At 48.7% G+C, this 15,071-nt stretch overlaps 3 protein-coding genes and 1 gene segment (V, D, J or C); all 4 read left to right on the forward strand.

Moving 5' to 3' along the window:
* The window catches only part of LOC105546595 (trypsin-2-like), a 7,708-nt gene extending 3,837 nt beyond the window's left edge, over positions 1-3,871 (forward strand). The window contains exons 1-6 of one of the 4 annotated variants that reach the window (XM_011989851.1): positions 462-501; positions 1,526-1,685; positions 1,876-1,917; positions 2,576-2,832; positions 3,229-3,365; positions 3,667-3,871. In XM_011989851.1, the coding sequence (XP_011845241.1) occupies positions 462-501; positions 1,526-1,685; positions 1,876-1,917; positions 2,576-2,832; positions 3,229-3,365; positions 3,667-3,819 (789 nt within the window). In that variant the 3' untranslated portion in view covers positions 3,820-3,871. Of the gene's footprint in view, positions 1-461; positions 502-1,525; positions 1,686-1,875; positions 1,918-2,575; positions 2,833-3,228; positions 3,366-3,666 lie in introns of those variants that run through there. The other 3 variants (XM_011989852.1, XM_011989853.1, XM_011989850.1) reach the window with 3 other exon arrangements.
* The window catches only part of LOC105546604, a 261,509-nt gene that overhangs the window by 157,504 nt on the left and 88,934 nt on the right, over positions 1-15,071 (forward strand). The gene's annotated exons all lie outside the window — the stretch shown is intronic.
* Positions 1-15,071, forward strand: part of LOC105546599 — a 135,936-nt gene that overhangs the window by 36,121 nt on the left and 84,744 nt on the right.
* LOC105546594 (putative trypsin-6) lies at positions 9,070-12,558 on the forward strand. The gene is made up of 6 exons (XM_011989849.1): positions 9,070-9,109; positions 10,124-10,277; positions 11,337-11,596; positions 11,999-12,134; position 12,375; positions 12,436-12,558. The coding sequence occupies exons 1-6, from the start codon at positions 9,070-9,072 to the stop codon at positions 12,556-12,558; spliced, it is 714 nt and encodes a 237-aa protein (XP_011845239.1).

Genomic DNA, 15,071 nt, shown 5'->3' on the forward strand with positions numbered 1-15,071 from the left:
GAGGGATTGCACTGGGAGTTATACCTGATGTAAATGACGAGTTGATGGGTGCAGCACACCAACATGGCACAAGTATACATATGTAACAAACCTGCATGTTATGCACATGTACCCTAGAACTTAAAGTATAATAATAAAAATAAAAATAAAAAAAAATAAAGAAAGCCCAGCTTTGTGATCTGGGGCTTAGTTTTCCCTGTCTTCCCCATCCCAGCATCCTTCTAGGAAACAGCCAGTTTCCCTCTCTCCTCTCAGAAGGCAAGTTTCCTTATCACCTGTGAATCACAAACCCAGAGTGGCCAAACATAGCAGAGCTGATGCAAGACCCTGGGAAGGGGAAAGCTGCAGGTTTGTTTGTGTTGGGAGGCGTGGTGACCCTCACCTCACAGACACCTCCTCTCCCGATCCTCGGGAGGTATAAAGATGGGTCCTCCACCATCAGTCAGGCACACTCTACCACCATGAATCCACTCCTGATTCTTGCCTTTGTGGGAGCTGCTGGTGAGTATCATGCCCTGCCTCAGGCCCCACCCACACCCTTTCCTGGCAGACACATGCTTTTCCGTTCTTGCTACTTCTCCTCATTTGTGCTCTGATGTTCTATTTCCTCCACCTGGCATCTCTACTTCCCATCCTCCTTGGGCTCTCTTTAAGCCTCACTTGTTTCAGCTTCTCCCTGATTTCACTGCCACCACTGTCATTCATCCATATCCCAGCTGTGGTTGCCAAAGCTTCGAAGGGAGACCAGTTGGGTTGGCCCATGAAATGAAGCAATAGGCTTCAGGCTTCTCTCTGACAGCACCAGAATAGCAATATTATAGCTACTCTGAACCTCAGATGCAACTGGGGAGGGTGAAAAATTACTCATGCCAGAGACTCAACTCTAGACATTCTAACTTCATTTGACTGGGCTGCAGCCTGTGTCCTGGGCTTTTAAGCTTCCCAAGTAATTTTTAACATTTCCAGGCACGCAGCCAAGGTTAAAAATTGCTGTTCTATTGGCCAATGATAACATCTACCTCTGTTCTGCCGAAGTGAGCCTGGGGCTGCCCTCAACTCTGCCCTCACTGCACAGACCTGGGCTGAGGGGGAAGCTGGTCATGGCCAGGTCTACACAGACAGGGGGTTTTCCTAGCTTGGCCAAAGTATCCTGACCATCCAGGGCTTAAATAGCCAGGTGGAGTACACAGGTGGTGAACGAAAGAGAGAAGCATTCAGTGGGTGAGACAGACATATCCCAACTCCTATCCCATTGGAAGTATTGTGAGGACATTTCTTGCTTCCTTAGCCTGGTGACCCCAGGAGAGATCTGAACCCCTGCGGGGTACCTAGCTACGTGCCCTGCAGACACAGAGACTTGGGAGCCACATCCACTGATGCTCACCAGGGGTGACAGCGCTCCCTCCATTGCCTAGCCTCACTGTGCTTCTTAAGGATTTCTAATTCACAGGAAGGAACCGCAGCCTGGGAGCACCACCCCTAACGTGCTAATGACTTGCCTTCTCCCTTCCCATCTCCACTGCAGTTGCTGTCCCCTTTGATGAGGATGACAAGATCGTTGGGGGCTACACCTGTGAGGAGAATTCTGTCCCCTACCAGGTGTCCCTAAATTCTGGCTACCACTTCTGTGGTGGCTCCCTCATCAGGGAGCAGTGGGTGGTGTCAGCAGGTCACTGCTGGAAGCTGTAAGTGTGGGGCCCCTGACTGCAAAATTCCCAGCCAGGCTGTCTGGGAGAGCTTTCAGCCCTGAGAAATACTGAGGTTGAGTAAGATGGATGGGATAGGTGGTGGAGCTATCCTTTTTCTGGATAGCTACACATTAAAGTCACCTAAGAAAGAGTTTTTAAAAATATTGATGCCTGCGTCCTATCCCAGGGCAATTAACTCAAAGTTTTCAGGAAGAGGTTGTGAATATCAGTGAGTATATAACACTCTACTTCTGGTAACTGTAGAGTGCATAGACAGAGTTGAGACCACTGCCTCCATCAAGAACTCTCAAACCTGAGTAGGCGCCAGAACCACTTGCAGGCTTGTTAAGTCACAAATCACTGGGTCCCATCCCAGGGTTCTGATCAGTAGATAGGGGTAAGGACCAAGAATTTACATTTCTAACAAGTTCCCAAGAGATATTAATGCTATGGCTACCCTTGTATTAGATTATACAGAAGGGTGGTGCTCACCAGGCCAAGAAGGGAGGGAGGAACAGGCACTGTGCACAGTTAGCAAAGACCTGGAGTGAAGAATGCTGGGAAAACTACAAGGAGCTCCTTGTGCCCACAGTGCTAGTGACTGTGGAGATTGTGGGACAGAAGCTGTGAATGTGGGTTGAGGGGAAGCCTCTGGTGGGATCTCTTTGACTCTTCCCCACCCCACTACCACCAACCTCTGAAGCAGAAAGGTCCTGGATCTCACACCTACACTGACCCACATCCCTCTCCTGCCCATGAGATATGGCCACACACCCCACCCCATGCCTCCAGAGCTGTCCATGAGCAGGGAGCTTAAGGACCCTAGGGAAGGTGGGATAAGTGCCCCGGCTGTGGGAGAAGGTCTTCACCATGCCTGCCCTGCCCAGCGGACGCATCCAGGTGAGACTGGGAGAACACAACATCGAAGTCCTGGAGGGGAATGAGCAGTTCATCAACGCAGCCAAGAAAATTCGCCACCCCAAATACAACAGGAAGACTCTGGACAATGACATCCTGCTGATCAAGCTCTCCACACCTGCCGTCATCAATGACCATGTGTCCACCATCCCTCTGCCCACCGCCCCTCCAGCTGCTGGCGCCGAGGCCCTCATCTCTGGCTGGGGCAACACTCTGAGCTCTGGTGGTGAGTGGGACCCTTTGTCCTTCTACTTCCTTCCAACCTCACAATTTCCCGAACGAAGCATGCGCCTTAAGTTGAATCCTCTCGCCTCCAGGCTTAATACTCATTTCTAGTGACCGTAGGCTCTGTACTGGGCACCAGAGAGATGCAAAATCTCAAGGAATGGGCTCCTAACATCAAAAGACAGGACAAATGGAGAACTTGCTATGATCACGTCTTGGGAGGGGTTGAACAATGATCATTTTGGGAACTAAAAGCCAGAGTCCCTTGCCAAGACTTAAGTTTTGGAGTCCTCTCCAGGGGCAGTGTTCCTATTCAGTGTTCCATCCTATGTTATTGTCTCGTTCTCTGGCCTGACCCACATTTCTACTTTCTTTCATCTCCTCCTGATCCTCAAAGCCGACTACCCAGATGAGCTGCAGTGCCTGGATGCTCCTGTGCTGTCCCAGGCTGAGTGTGAAGCCTCCTACCCAGGGGAGATTACCAGCAACATGTTCTGTGTGGGCTTCCTTGAGGGAGGCAAGGATTCCTGCCAGGTGATTTGAACAACCCTTCCCATGCAGAGGCTCCCACTGATACCCAGGCCCCACCCAGGAAAAGATTTGAACTCCCAAAGTGGTGGGGCTGAGGAGGCTCCCTGTAGTGCCCCCATGGAGAATTGAGGAAGGCTCCCTTGGGCTGCATGCTGTCTGCTTAGGAAGAACAGAGAATGGGCCACCGTGAGAAGGACGTGGAGCCACAGAGCTGGCTGGAAAGGGGGTCTTTTAAGGTTCAGAGTAAATGTAGCTATTTTTCTCCTGTATTTCTCTCTTCATACAACTTCTCCCTTCTCCGCAGGGTGACTCTGGTGGCCCTGTGGTCTCCAACGGAGAGCTCCAAGGAATTGTCTCCTGGGGCTATGGCTGTGCCCAGAAGAACAGGCCTGGAGTCTACACCAAGGTCTACAACTATGTGGACTGGATTGAAGACACCATAGCTGCCAACAGCTAAAGCCCCCAGTCCCTCTGCTGTCTCTATACCACTAAAGTGACACTGCTCTCACTGTCTTTGTCTGTGCCTGTTCCCTCACACTCCTTCTCACTGGAAACGATCTTCCAATCTCCGGTCAGACACAACTATCGCCCTTGAAGATAAGCAGAGCACCCAGCTCCCAAAATGTGTTGCATGGTACACTAGATTAGTACATACAAAGAGATGGAATCCAAAAATAAGAAGAAGCTTGGGAGAAAGGGGGGCAGTGTTTTCTAGAGAAACATGTGTTTCGGAAAGGTGGTCTTGGGGGAGGTATTGATTTTTATTTGGGCTTCTTACAGTGGTTAGAGCTAATCTGCCTTCAGAACAATCACAGCACACAAAATGTGTCAGCATCTTCAAGGTGACCCAAAAAATCTGACCAGCTGAATCTTCTTGCTAAAATACAACAGTAATGACAAATGCTGATGGTGATGACATGCCTCTCCCAGGAATGTTTAGGCACCAAACCCTGGACCAAGTCCTCCCTTCTCATTCACCTGGAAAATCAGACTCAAGTAAATCTCCCTGGCCCCCTAACTCTTCCCTCAACTCCCTAGTTCCATGTCTGTGAGCAGCTAGAGAGATGTCCCGCCTACAATAGCGGGAGCCAGACTTCTACTTGGGAATCAAGTCCAGCTCTGCACGCCGCATTTTTGTCTTCTTCGCCTTTGGGGTAGGATGCCACAGTGAATCCCACAGCTACTACCAGCTCCCCACTCTGACCAGGGAAAGAAACCAGAGAGGGTCAGGATTCACTCATTTGATTAATTAACTGAGAAAGGATTCATTTTCATAAAACTTGCTCGCCTTTAACACACTTCAAATGAGTTATTTGGGATTCTTTAAAAAAAGGTGGAAGGAAAGACATCTGAGGGCTGTGACACCATGCAGACACTCTGGCCACACGTTGGCTGGCTTGCACCCACGGGACGCAGCAGAGGGAGACAGGCCCCATGGCACTTCTGGCACCTGCCAAAGCCTCCTCTTGGCAATTCTGAGAGGGCCCATTTTGGAGCCGTAACTTACCCAAGCTTGTCACCGAAGATCCAAGCAAGCTTCTCTTCAAAATTCCACCTTCACCTTCTGTCCCAAGTGCTTGTGGACACCCCTGGGAGCTGGTACCAAAGGCCAGGAGCAGCCAAGGGAGACAGAAAGTTCAGAGCACATTTCCTGTTACAGGGAACACAGTACAGGCCTCCAGGTGTCCACGGACCAGCATGCAAATTGCAATGATGAGTAGAGTAAAACCTACATGGAACACAGCATTCCTGGCCAACACAGGGGACTGCAGTCCACATGCTGTGGAATACACCCAAGTGTGCATCAGATACTTGTTTGGTAAACAGTAGATGTGTAAGATCAATTACCTTGAGAGGGCCATCTGTGCTCCAGATGTGTGGTTCGTGTGAGGAGACGGCTACCACTCACTATCTTCAGAGGAAAACAGGGCTCAGCACTCACACACAATGGACAGATACACACAGGTCACCGAGAAAGTCACTGTATAGAAACATCAGTTTGTTCAACATGGATTTTGTTTTTATGGAGTCCAAACGCAGACCCTAGTTCACCTTACAGCCTTGGGTTTGTCTGCTTTTGGAGAGAGATATCCAGTAGATAGATAGACAGATGAGATAGATACATTTTGTCCCTTTCTTACCATAATATCAATGCCTCGTCTGAATATCATCACTTAAGAGTCAAGGGAAGAACCAAACGCTTCACAGAAACAGGGCTGGGCAGGGAGTGTTAGTTTCCACAGTTTCCTGTCTCCATTCAGATATTTCCTGTCAAAGCCCAGCTGGTTACCTGAAGCCAAGAGGTAGACATAAGGATCCCAATGGCCTTGCAGACGGCTGCTTCCACCTCCTACCTGGGCCATTTAGAATCTTTACACAGGAAAGTGAGTCACCCCACTCAGAAGGGTTGTCAGCAGAAACAGGGCATGAAAATCACAGATAACCATGGCATTTCTTCCAAGTGGGCAGTGTAAACTGAACCAACACTGCCACCACCAAAAACACAAAACAAGCCAAAAAAATGCTTAATCAAAATCCAAGACAAAAGGCAGGGGGGATATTGGGATGAACTGGGGTATCAGGAATGAATCCCAAGTGTTTTTGTGTGGGGACAGGCATCCACATCCCGAAATGTACCTGGAGATGGAGAAAAATGCAGGAGAGGAGTAGAGGAAAAAAAGGGGGACAAAGTGGCGGAAAATCATTGAAAGCTTCTCTCATGTTTCTTTCCAGCTCTGGTTGCTTTGCCAAGGTCTTGAGTGCAGGCAAGGCCGGCTCTGACTGGGAGCTGCTGCTCTGGGAGATGGAAGAGTCACTTCACCTCCAGAAAGCTCATTTGATCATCTGTAAAATGGGCAATCCCATAGGTGGTTGTGATGATAAAATGAAAAACAATTCTTAACTTGTATGAGTTACATGCCCTATAGTAAGTTACATGGTATACAGAAAGCACACAGAAATGATTCACTGTTATCATAATTGAAGGACAGTGGTTTGGTGTGCTAAGCACTAAACACAAGACAGAAAGATGTCTTAGAGAAGTAGACAAAGAAATCTCTGGTTCAGAATGAACAGTACCAAGAATGCCATGTAATCCAATTTGAGCTTGGGCAGCTGGATCTGAACATATCCTACACATCTGAGTCTATAGTATGAGGTAATAGTCTCCATCTATAGCTATGTTCTCTGCCAGTAAGATCCGTCTTTTTTGAAGAAAGCTGACCTCAGACTATACTGTGATCATTTAAGGAAGAGCGCAAAATACCGGAGAAGGCTAGTCTTCAAGCTCTAGATACAGAAATCCTCATATTCTTGGGTGTTCCCTTTCAGACAGAGAATCAGAGTCACAAGCACCGATCCAAAAATTCCTATTTCCAAACAAATTTTCCATCTTCTACCAAGGCTAACATCCCTGTTTAGTACACACTGGTGTCTACACTTGCTAGAGCAAGAGTCTCTCCTTATCCGCTAAGGCAGGAGTTCTGTGAAGACCCCATGACAAGGGGCAAAATGAAACAACATGTTTAGGGACAACAAAGTAAAAGCCCATATTATCAATGCTCCAAAACCTGACTACCTCAGATTTGGCCAGTTATTCGTGAGCAGAAATGTGTGTCATCTACAGGGTAGTCATGGCCTGGATGGGTCTGGAAATGTGGCAACGTAAGGCTCTGAGGCATGGTGCTAGGAGGAAGATGAATTCAGTCGTCTCTGTCTGCCAGGAAGAAAGGCACCAGGAAGGAATCAGATGTACAGTTTGTCCTCTGGGAACCTCTGTCTTGATCCTCAATAAATCTCCTTTTAGATGCCACCTGCGGCAATACCCACACTTCACAATGCACTCCATGGCTTGTTGGCCTTATGATCAGCTCTGCCAAGATCTGTATTTTTGGGAAAGACAGAATCATTCTATATCTCAGTCTCTTCCTTTATAAATGGAAATACTTTTACTCTGCACAAATTATAATTTGCATGTTTGTGGGAAGTTAAACTTTGAAACTCACCAAAAATGAAAACAATGCATGACTGTTGCTTCTGTGAAAATTCTTGTAAAACTGTCAGGCACCATGCACCATCTAAATATAGCAGTGTTAGGTATGAGCCCATCAGTGATTAGAGCTCATCAGTAATTAAGGTGGAGAGGGGGTCTCCGAGCAGTGGGTCTCCAGACTGTGGGGAAGCTGGCTCAGCGGCCATGCCAGGAGTTGAACCCAAAGGTACTCTGTATGTCCTCTAAACTCCATGGGCCCCACTTTGGCATTTTTTCCCATTCCTTCTGGTTTCCATTTCTTCCTCCCTCTATCCCCCTGGCCATGTCCAATTTCACCACTAAGTTTCTGAGCTTTGCTCATTTTCTTTATCATCTCCAGACATCCCTGCTTCTTCTACCTTTCAAATAATTCAAACTTGAACTCGGCTCACTCCTGCCCATCACAAACCTGAGTTCTGAGTTGCTAAGAAGGGAAAGCACCCTATAAGGAAGTTCCTTCTTTCCTTTCATCATTAGACTTGAGCGGAGACAGCATCTCCATCTCCACACTGCTCTGGCCAACTTGTGCCTTAGTCAATTACACAACTGTGTCTTAGTAGCCTTGGTAGGGCCCAAATCAGGATATTATCTGGGAAGATTCACTTTGTACTGAGCCCAGCATAATCTCACTGCATCTAAGACATTCTAGACCCAGCCCTCCACATCTTTGTTATTGAACCCAATATGTGACCCATTTACCATGTGCTCAAATCCCTACCTACTGCTCATTCTCAGATCAGATTGTAACCCAGATTTACCATGGTCCAAACTCTGACATCTGATCGGGGCCATGTCATTCTGGTTAATGCTGTCAGCCCCGAGCAAGCGGGTCACCTTGCATAACCCTGAGTGCAGGTTGCCAGGGCAACAGTAAGGCTGCATGAAAAGATCCTATGACAGGATACACATGAGACAGACAAATGTCTTCACATTGAAGAAGGGGAGGAGTGCACCATTGATTTTCCATCCTCCAGATGAACTGAGTAAGTTCCTACATAACCTGTGCCCCCTCCTTCTTTGCAACACTTCCCATCCTTAAGCTTTGGTAGGAAGGAGAACCATCTGGAAGCCCAGAATCCTGTGGAATGCTGAGTCTCCCTTCTCCTTATCCCTTAGTGTTGGTATTCTTGTTCCCAAAATCTTGGATTTGACATGCCCGCACACTGAATGGAGAGAAGCATCTTCATTTTCACAGGAATGAGCCTTAGATAAGACTTTCCTCCTCTCTTCGGGGATCTAGGACACTGAAAAGCCAAGCTTGTTACCAACGCTTGCCCTTCCTTAAGTACATTAAATACATCCCCAATAGTTAAAAGGATTCTTAAATAGGCAAGCCATTCTTCCTCCTTCTAACCCTCATCTCCAGGGCCTGAGAAAGTCCAGCTGTGTGATCCGGGACTTGGCTTTCCCTGTCTTCTCCATCCCAGCATCCTTGCAGGAAACAGCTGGTCTCCCTCTCTGCTCTCAGAAGGCAAGTTTCCTTATCACCTGTGAATCACAAACCCACAGAGTGGCCAAACATAGCAGAGCTGATGCAAGACCCTGGGAAGGGGAAAGCTGCAGGTTTGTTGGTCCTGGGAGGAGTGGTGAACCTCACCTCACAGACACTTCCTCTCCCAATCCTCGGGGAGGTATAAAGATGGGTCCTCCACCACCAGTCAGGCACTTTCTACTGCCATGAATCCACTCCTGATCCTTACCTTTGTCGGAGCTGCCGGTGAGTATCATGCCCTACCTCAGGTTCCACCCACACCGTTTCCTGGCAGACACATGCCCTTCCATTCTTGCCACTTCTCCTCTTTTGACTGTGCTCTGATATTCTATTTCCTCCATCTGGCATCTCTACTTCGCATCCTTTTTGGGCTCTCTTTAAGCCTCACCTGTTTCAGCTTCTCCCTGATTTCACTCCCACCACTGTCGTTCATCTATACCCGAGCTGTGGTTGGAGAAACTGGGAAGGGAGGTCAGGTGGGGCTGGACCACGAAATGAAGCAGCAGGCTTCAGACTTGGCTCTGACAGCACCCCAATAGCACCACTAGAGTTGCTCTTAACCTCAGATGCACCTGAGAAGGTTGAAAAATTACTCATGCCAGAGACTCAGCTCTAGACATTCTAACTTTATTGTCTGGGGTGCAGCTTGTGTTCTGGGCTTTTAAGTATCCAGGTGATTCTTAACATTTCTAGGCATACAGCCAAAGTTAAGAACTGCTATACTATTGGCCAATAACAATGTCTACGTTTGTTCTGTCGAAGTGAGCCTGGGGTCTGCCCTCAACTCTGCCCTGACTCCACAGATCTGAGCTATGGGGGAAGCTGGTCATGCCAAGTTCTATGCAATCAGGGGGTTTTCCTAGCTTGGCCAAAGTATCCTGACAATCCAGGACTCAAATAGCCAGGAGAAGTACACAGCTCATGAATAAAAGAGTGGGTGAGACAATCACATCCCAACTCCTATCCCACTGAAAGCATTGTGAGGACATTCCTTGCGACCTCAGCCTGGTGACCCCAGGAGAGATCTCAGCCCCGACCAGGTACCTAGCTATGTGCCCTGGAGACACAGACTTGGGAGACACATCCAGTGATGCTCACCAGTGGTGCCAGCGATCCCTCCCTTGCCTAGCCTCACTGTGCTTGTTATCCATTTCTAATTAGAAGAAAGCCACTCCAGACTGGGAGCACCACCCCTAACATGCTACTGACTTGCCTTCTCCCTTACCATTCCAAGGCTAGTTGCTGCCCCCTTTGACGAGGATGACAAGATCACTGGAGACTATACCTGTGAGAAGAATTCTGTCCCCTACCAGGTATCCCTGCATTCTGGCTCCCACTTCTGCGGTGGCTCCCTCATTAGCAAACAGTGGGTGGTGTCAGCAGCTCACTGCTAGAAGCCATAAGTGTGGGGCCCCGGACTGCAAAGCTTCAAGCCAGACTGCCTCGGAGAGCATGGCTTCAGCCCAGGGGAGTACTGACGCTGGGTGAGATGGAGGGGAGAGGTGGTGGAGAAGAAAACTTGTTGGCAGCAGCTGACTCTTCAGAGCAGAGAGTGAACACAAGACAGGAACCCCTCACACCCAGGCAAATCCATGAAACAGCAAGGGTTATGGTCATAAAAGCAGGCAGGGATGGCCTTGGGGTGGTCTGAGCTAGTGAGAAAAGCAGGCAAGTACCTTTTGTTGGTTAGCTACACATTAAAGCCACCTAAGAAAGAGTTTTTTAAAATACTGTTGCCTGTGTCCCATCCCAGGGCAATTAACTCAAAATTTTCAGGAAGAGGGTGTGAATATCAGGGAGTATATAACACTCTATTTCTGGTAACTGTAGAGTGCATAGAGAGAGCTGAGAACCGCTGCCTATAGCAAGAACTCTCAAACCTGAGTATGCACCAGAACCACCTGCAGACTTGTTAAGGCACAAATCACTGGGTCCCATCCCCAAGGTTCTGATCAGTAGGTGGGGGTAAAGCCCAAGAATTTACATTTCTAACAAGTTTCCAGGAGATGCTAATGCTGTGGCTACCCTTGGATTAGATTACACAGAAGGGTGGTGCTCACCAGGCCAAGAAGGGAGGGAGGAACAGGCACTGTGCACAGTTAGCAAAGACCTGGGGTGAAGAATGCTGGGGAAACTTCAAGGAGCTTCTTGTGCCCACAGTGCTAGTGACTGTGGAGACTGTGGGAAAGAGGCTGGGAAGGCAGGTTGAGGAGGAGCCTCCTGTGGGATCCCTTTGACTCTTCCCCACCTCACTACCACCAGCCTCTAAAGCAGCAAGATCCTGGGTCTCACACATGCACTGACCGACATCCCTCTACTGCCCATGTGATATGGTCACACACCCCACCCCATGCCTCCAGATCTGTCCATGAGCAGGGAACGTGAGGACCCTGGGGAAGGTGGGATGGGTGCCCCGGCTGTGAGAGAAGGTCTTCACCATGCCTGCCCTGCTCAACAGCCGCATCCAGGTGAGACTGGGAGAGCACAACATCGAAGTCCTGGAGGGGACTGAGCAGTTCATCAATGCAGCCAAGATCATCCACCACCCCAAATACAACAGGAATACTCTGAACAATGACATCCTGCTGATGAAGCTCTCCTCACCTGCCATCATCAATGCCCACGTGTCCACCATCTCTCTGCCCACCGGCCCTCCAACTGCTGGCACCAAGTGCCTCATCTCTGGCTGGGGCAACACTCTGAGCTCTGGCGGTGAGTGGCATCCTTTGCCCTTCTACTTCCCTCCATCCTCACAATTTCCAGAATGAAGCATGCCCCTTAATTTAAATCCTCTCACCTCCAGGTTTAAGACGCATTTCTAGTGCCCATCACACACAGGCTCTGCACTGGGCACCAGAGGATGCAAAGTCTCCAGGAGTTGTCTCCTAAATTCAAGAGACAGGACAAATGGAGAACTTGTTATGATCACGTCTTGGGAGGGGTTCAACAATGATCATTCTGGGAACTAAAAGCCAGAGCCTCTTGCCAGGATGCATGTTTTGGAGCCCTCTCCAGGGTCAGCGTTACTCTTCAATGTTCCATCCTAGATTATTGTCTCCTTCTCAAGCCTGACCCACATTTCGACTTTCTTTGATCTCTGCCTGATCCTCACAGCCGACTACCCAGACGAGCTGCAGTGCCTGGACACTCCTGTGCTGACCCAGGCTGAGTGTGAAGCCTCCTACCCTGGAGAGATTACCAGCAACATATTCTGTGTGGGCTTCCTTGAGGGAGGCAAGGATTCTTGCCAGTTGATTTGAACAACCCTTCCCATGCTGAGGCTCCCACTGACAGCCAGAGCCCACCCGAGAAAAACATTTGAACTCCCAAGGTGGCAGGGCTAAGGAGGCTCCCTGCAGTGCCCCCAGTGAGAAGTCAGGAAGGCTCCCTTGGGCTGCATGCTGTCTGCTTAGGAAGAACAGAGAATGGGCCACCGTGAGAAGGACGTGGAGCCACAGAGCTGCCTGCAAAGGGGTCTTTTAAGGTTCAGAGTAAATATAGCTATATTCCTCCTCCATCTCTCCATACAACTTGTCCCTTCTTCCCCCCAGGGGGACTCTGGTGGCCCTGTGGTCTCCAATGGACAGCTCCAAGGAATTGTCTCCTGGGGCAATGGCTGTGCCCAGAAAAACAAGCCTGGAGTCTACACCAAGGTCTACAACTATTTGGCCTAGATTAAGGACATCATAGCTGCCAACGGCTAAAGCCCCAGTCTCTCTGCAGTCTCTATACCAATAAAATGACCCTGTTCTCACTGTGTCTGTGCCTGCTACCTCACACTCCTTCACACTGGAAAGCATCCTCCAATCTCAGGTCAGACACAACAGTCCCCCTTAAAGGTAAGGAGAGCCCGCAACTCCCAATATGTGTTCCATGGTACACTAGATTAGCACATACAAAGAGATGGAACCCAAAAATAAGAAGAAGCTTGGGAGAAAGGGGGGCACTGTTTTCTAGAGAAAAGTGTGTTTCAGAAAGGTGGTCTTGGGGGAGGTATTGATTTTTATTTGGGTTCTCACAGTGGTTAGAGCTATTCTGCCTTCAGAACAATCACAGCACAGAAAATGTGTCAGCATCTTCGAGGTGGCCCAAAAAATCTGATCAGCTGAATCTTATTGCTAACATACAATGACAAATGCTATTGGTGATGACGTGCGTCTCCCAGGAATGTGTTGGCACCAAGCCCTCCCTTCTCATTCACCTAGAATATCATACTCAAGTAAATCTCCCTGGCCCCTAACTCTTCCCTCAATTCCCTAGTTCCATCTCTGTGAGCAGCTAGAGAGATGTCCGGTCTACCATAGCGGGAGCCTGACTGTGACTTGGGAATCAAGCCCAGCTCTGCAAGTTTCATTTTTGTCTTCCCTGCCTTTGGGATAGGATGCCGCAGTGAATCGCACAGCTACCACCAGTTCCCCACGCTGATCAGGGAAAGAAACTGGAGAGGGTCAGGATTCACCCATTTGATCAATTAACTGAGGAAGGATTCATTTTCATAAAACTTTCTTACCTTTGAGACACTTCAACTGAGTTACTTGGGACTCTTTAAAAAAGGTGGAAGGAAAGACATCTGAGGGCTGTGACACCATCCAGCCACTCTGGTCACATGTTGGCTGGCTTTCACCCACTGGACGCAGCGGATGGAGACAGGTTACCTGTGGCACCTCTGGCACCTGCCAAAGCCTCCTCCTGGCAATTCTGAGAGGGCCCATAGCTCATCCAAGCTTGTCGCCAAAGATCCAAGCAAGCTTCTCTTTGAAATTCCACCTTCACCTTCTGTCCCCAGTGCTTGTGGACACCCCTGGGAGCTGGTACCAAGGGCCAGGAGCAGGCAAGGGAGACAGACATGTTCAGAGCACACTTCCAGTTACAGGGAACAGAGCACAGGCCTCCAAGTGTCCACGAAGCAGCATGCAAATTGCAGTGATGAGTAGAGTAAAACCCCTACATGGAGCACAGCATTCCTGGCCAACACAGGGGACTGCAGTCCACATGCTATGGAATACACCCAAGTAAGCATCAGACACTTGTTTGGTAAAAGTAGATGTGTAAGATCAACTACCTTGAGAGTAACATCTGTGCTCCAGATGTGTGGTTCGTGTGAGGAGATGGCTACCACTCACTATCTTCAGAGGAAAACAGGGCTCAGGGCTCACACATAATGGACAGATACACACGGGTCACCCAGAAAGTCACTGCATATAAACATCCCTTTGTTCAACATGGATTTGGTTTTTATGGATCGAAACACAGACCCTAGTTCACCGTACAGCCTTGGGTTTGTCTGCTTTGGGAGATATATATCCAGTAGATAGACAAGACAGATTCACTTTTTTCATTTCTTACTGTAATGTCAATGCCTGGTCTGAATATCATCATCACTCAAGTGTAAAAGGGAGAACCAAATGCTTCATAGAAACAGGGATGGGTGGGGAGTGTTAGTTTCCACTGTTTTCTGTCTCCATTCATATCAATCCTAACAAAGCCCAGCTGGTTACCTGAAGCCAAGACACAGATACAAGCATCCCAATGGCATGACATTCCAGACGGCTGCTTCCACCTCCTACCTGGGCCACATAGACTCTTTACACAGAAAAGTGAGTCACCCTACTCAGATGGATTGCCAGCAGAAAAAACAGGGCATGAAAATGACAGATAACCATGGGATTTCTTCTAAGTGGTCTGTGTAAAATAAACCACCACCACCACCACCATGAAAAACACAAAACAAGATTTAAAAAATAAGGCTTATTCAAAATTCAAGACAAAATACTGTGTGAGAGCCAGCCCAGGGGTTGCCTTTTCTCAGACCATACAGCTTTCCCTGTCCATTTGCTCACACGGAACCGTGAGATGTGAAGGTCTATAGAAAGTGTGCTTGGGATCGAGGCTGGTACAGTTCACCTGTGGGTCCAGACCAAACGGCAAAGAGGCAGAAAGCTGCAACTCTGTCCACTGCCACGACTTAGGGCCTCCTTCTCACAGAGTCGTCAAAGAGACCCCACCTCAACCTTTACACAAAACATCTCTTTCTGGATGAACTATAGCCAGGCTGGAGTGCCATGACATGATCTCTGTTCACTGCAACCTCCGGCTCCCAAGTTGAAGTGATTCAGTCTTCCAAGTAGCTGGGGTTACAGGCGCCCACCACCATGCCCAGCTAATATCTTTCTGTCTTTCTTTCTTT

Source organism: Mandrillus leucophaeus, unplaced genomic scaffold (assembly GCF_000951045.1).
Source record: "Mandrillus leucophaeus isolate KB7577 unplaced genomic scaffold, Mleu.le_1.0 Scaffold365, whole genome shotgun sequence".
Classification (NCBI taxonomy): Eukaryota; Metazoa; Chordata; class Mammalia; order Primates; family Cercopithecidae; genus Mandrillus; species Mandrillus leucophaeus.

What these genes read in the sequence shown, in the direction of transcription:
- LOC105546594 (XM_011989849.1), top strand. Translation starts at nt 9,070, where the DNA reads ATGAATCCACTCCTGATCCTTACCTTTGTCGGAGCTGCCG. An exon ending in TACCTTTGTCGGAGCTGCCG is followed by an intron (nt 9,110 to 10,123) that starts GTGAGTATCATG and finishes TTCCAAGGCTAG; the next exon opens with TTGCTGCCCCCTTTGACGAG. An exon ending in CAACACTCTGAGCTCTGGCG is followed by an intron (nt 11,597 to 11,998) that starts GTGAGTGGCATC and finishes TGATCCTCACAG; the next exon opens with CCGACTACCCAGACGAGCTG.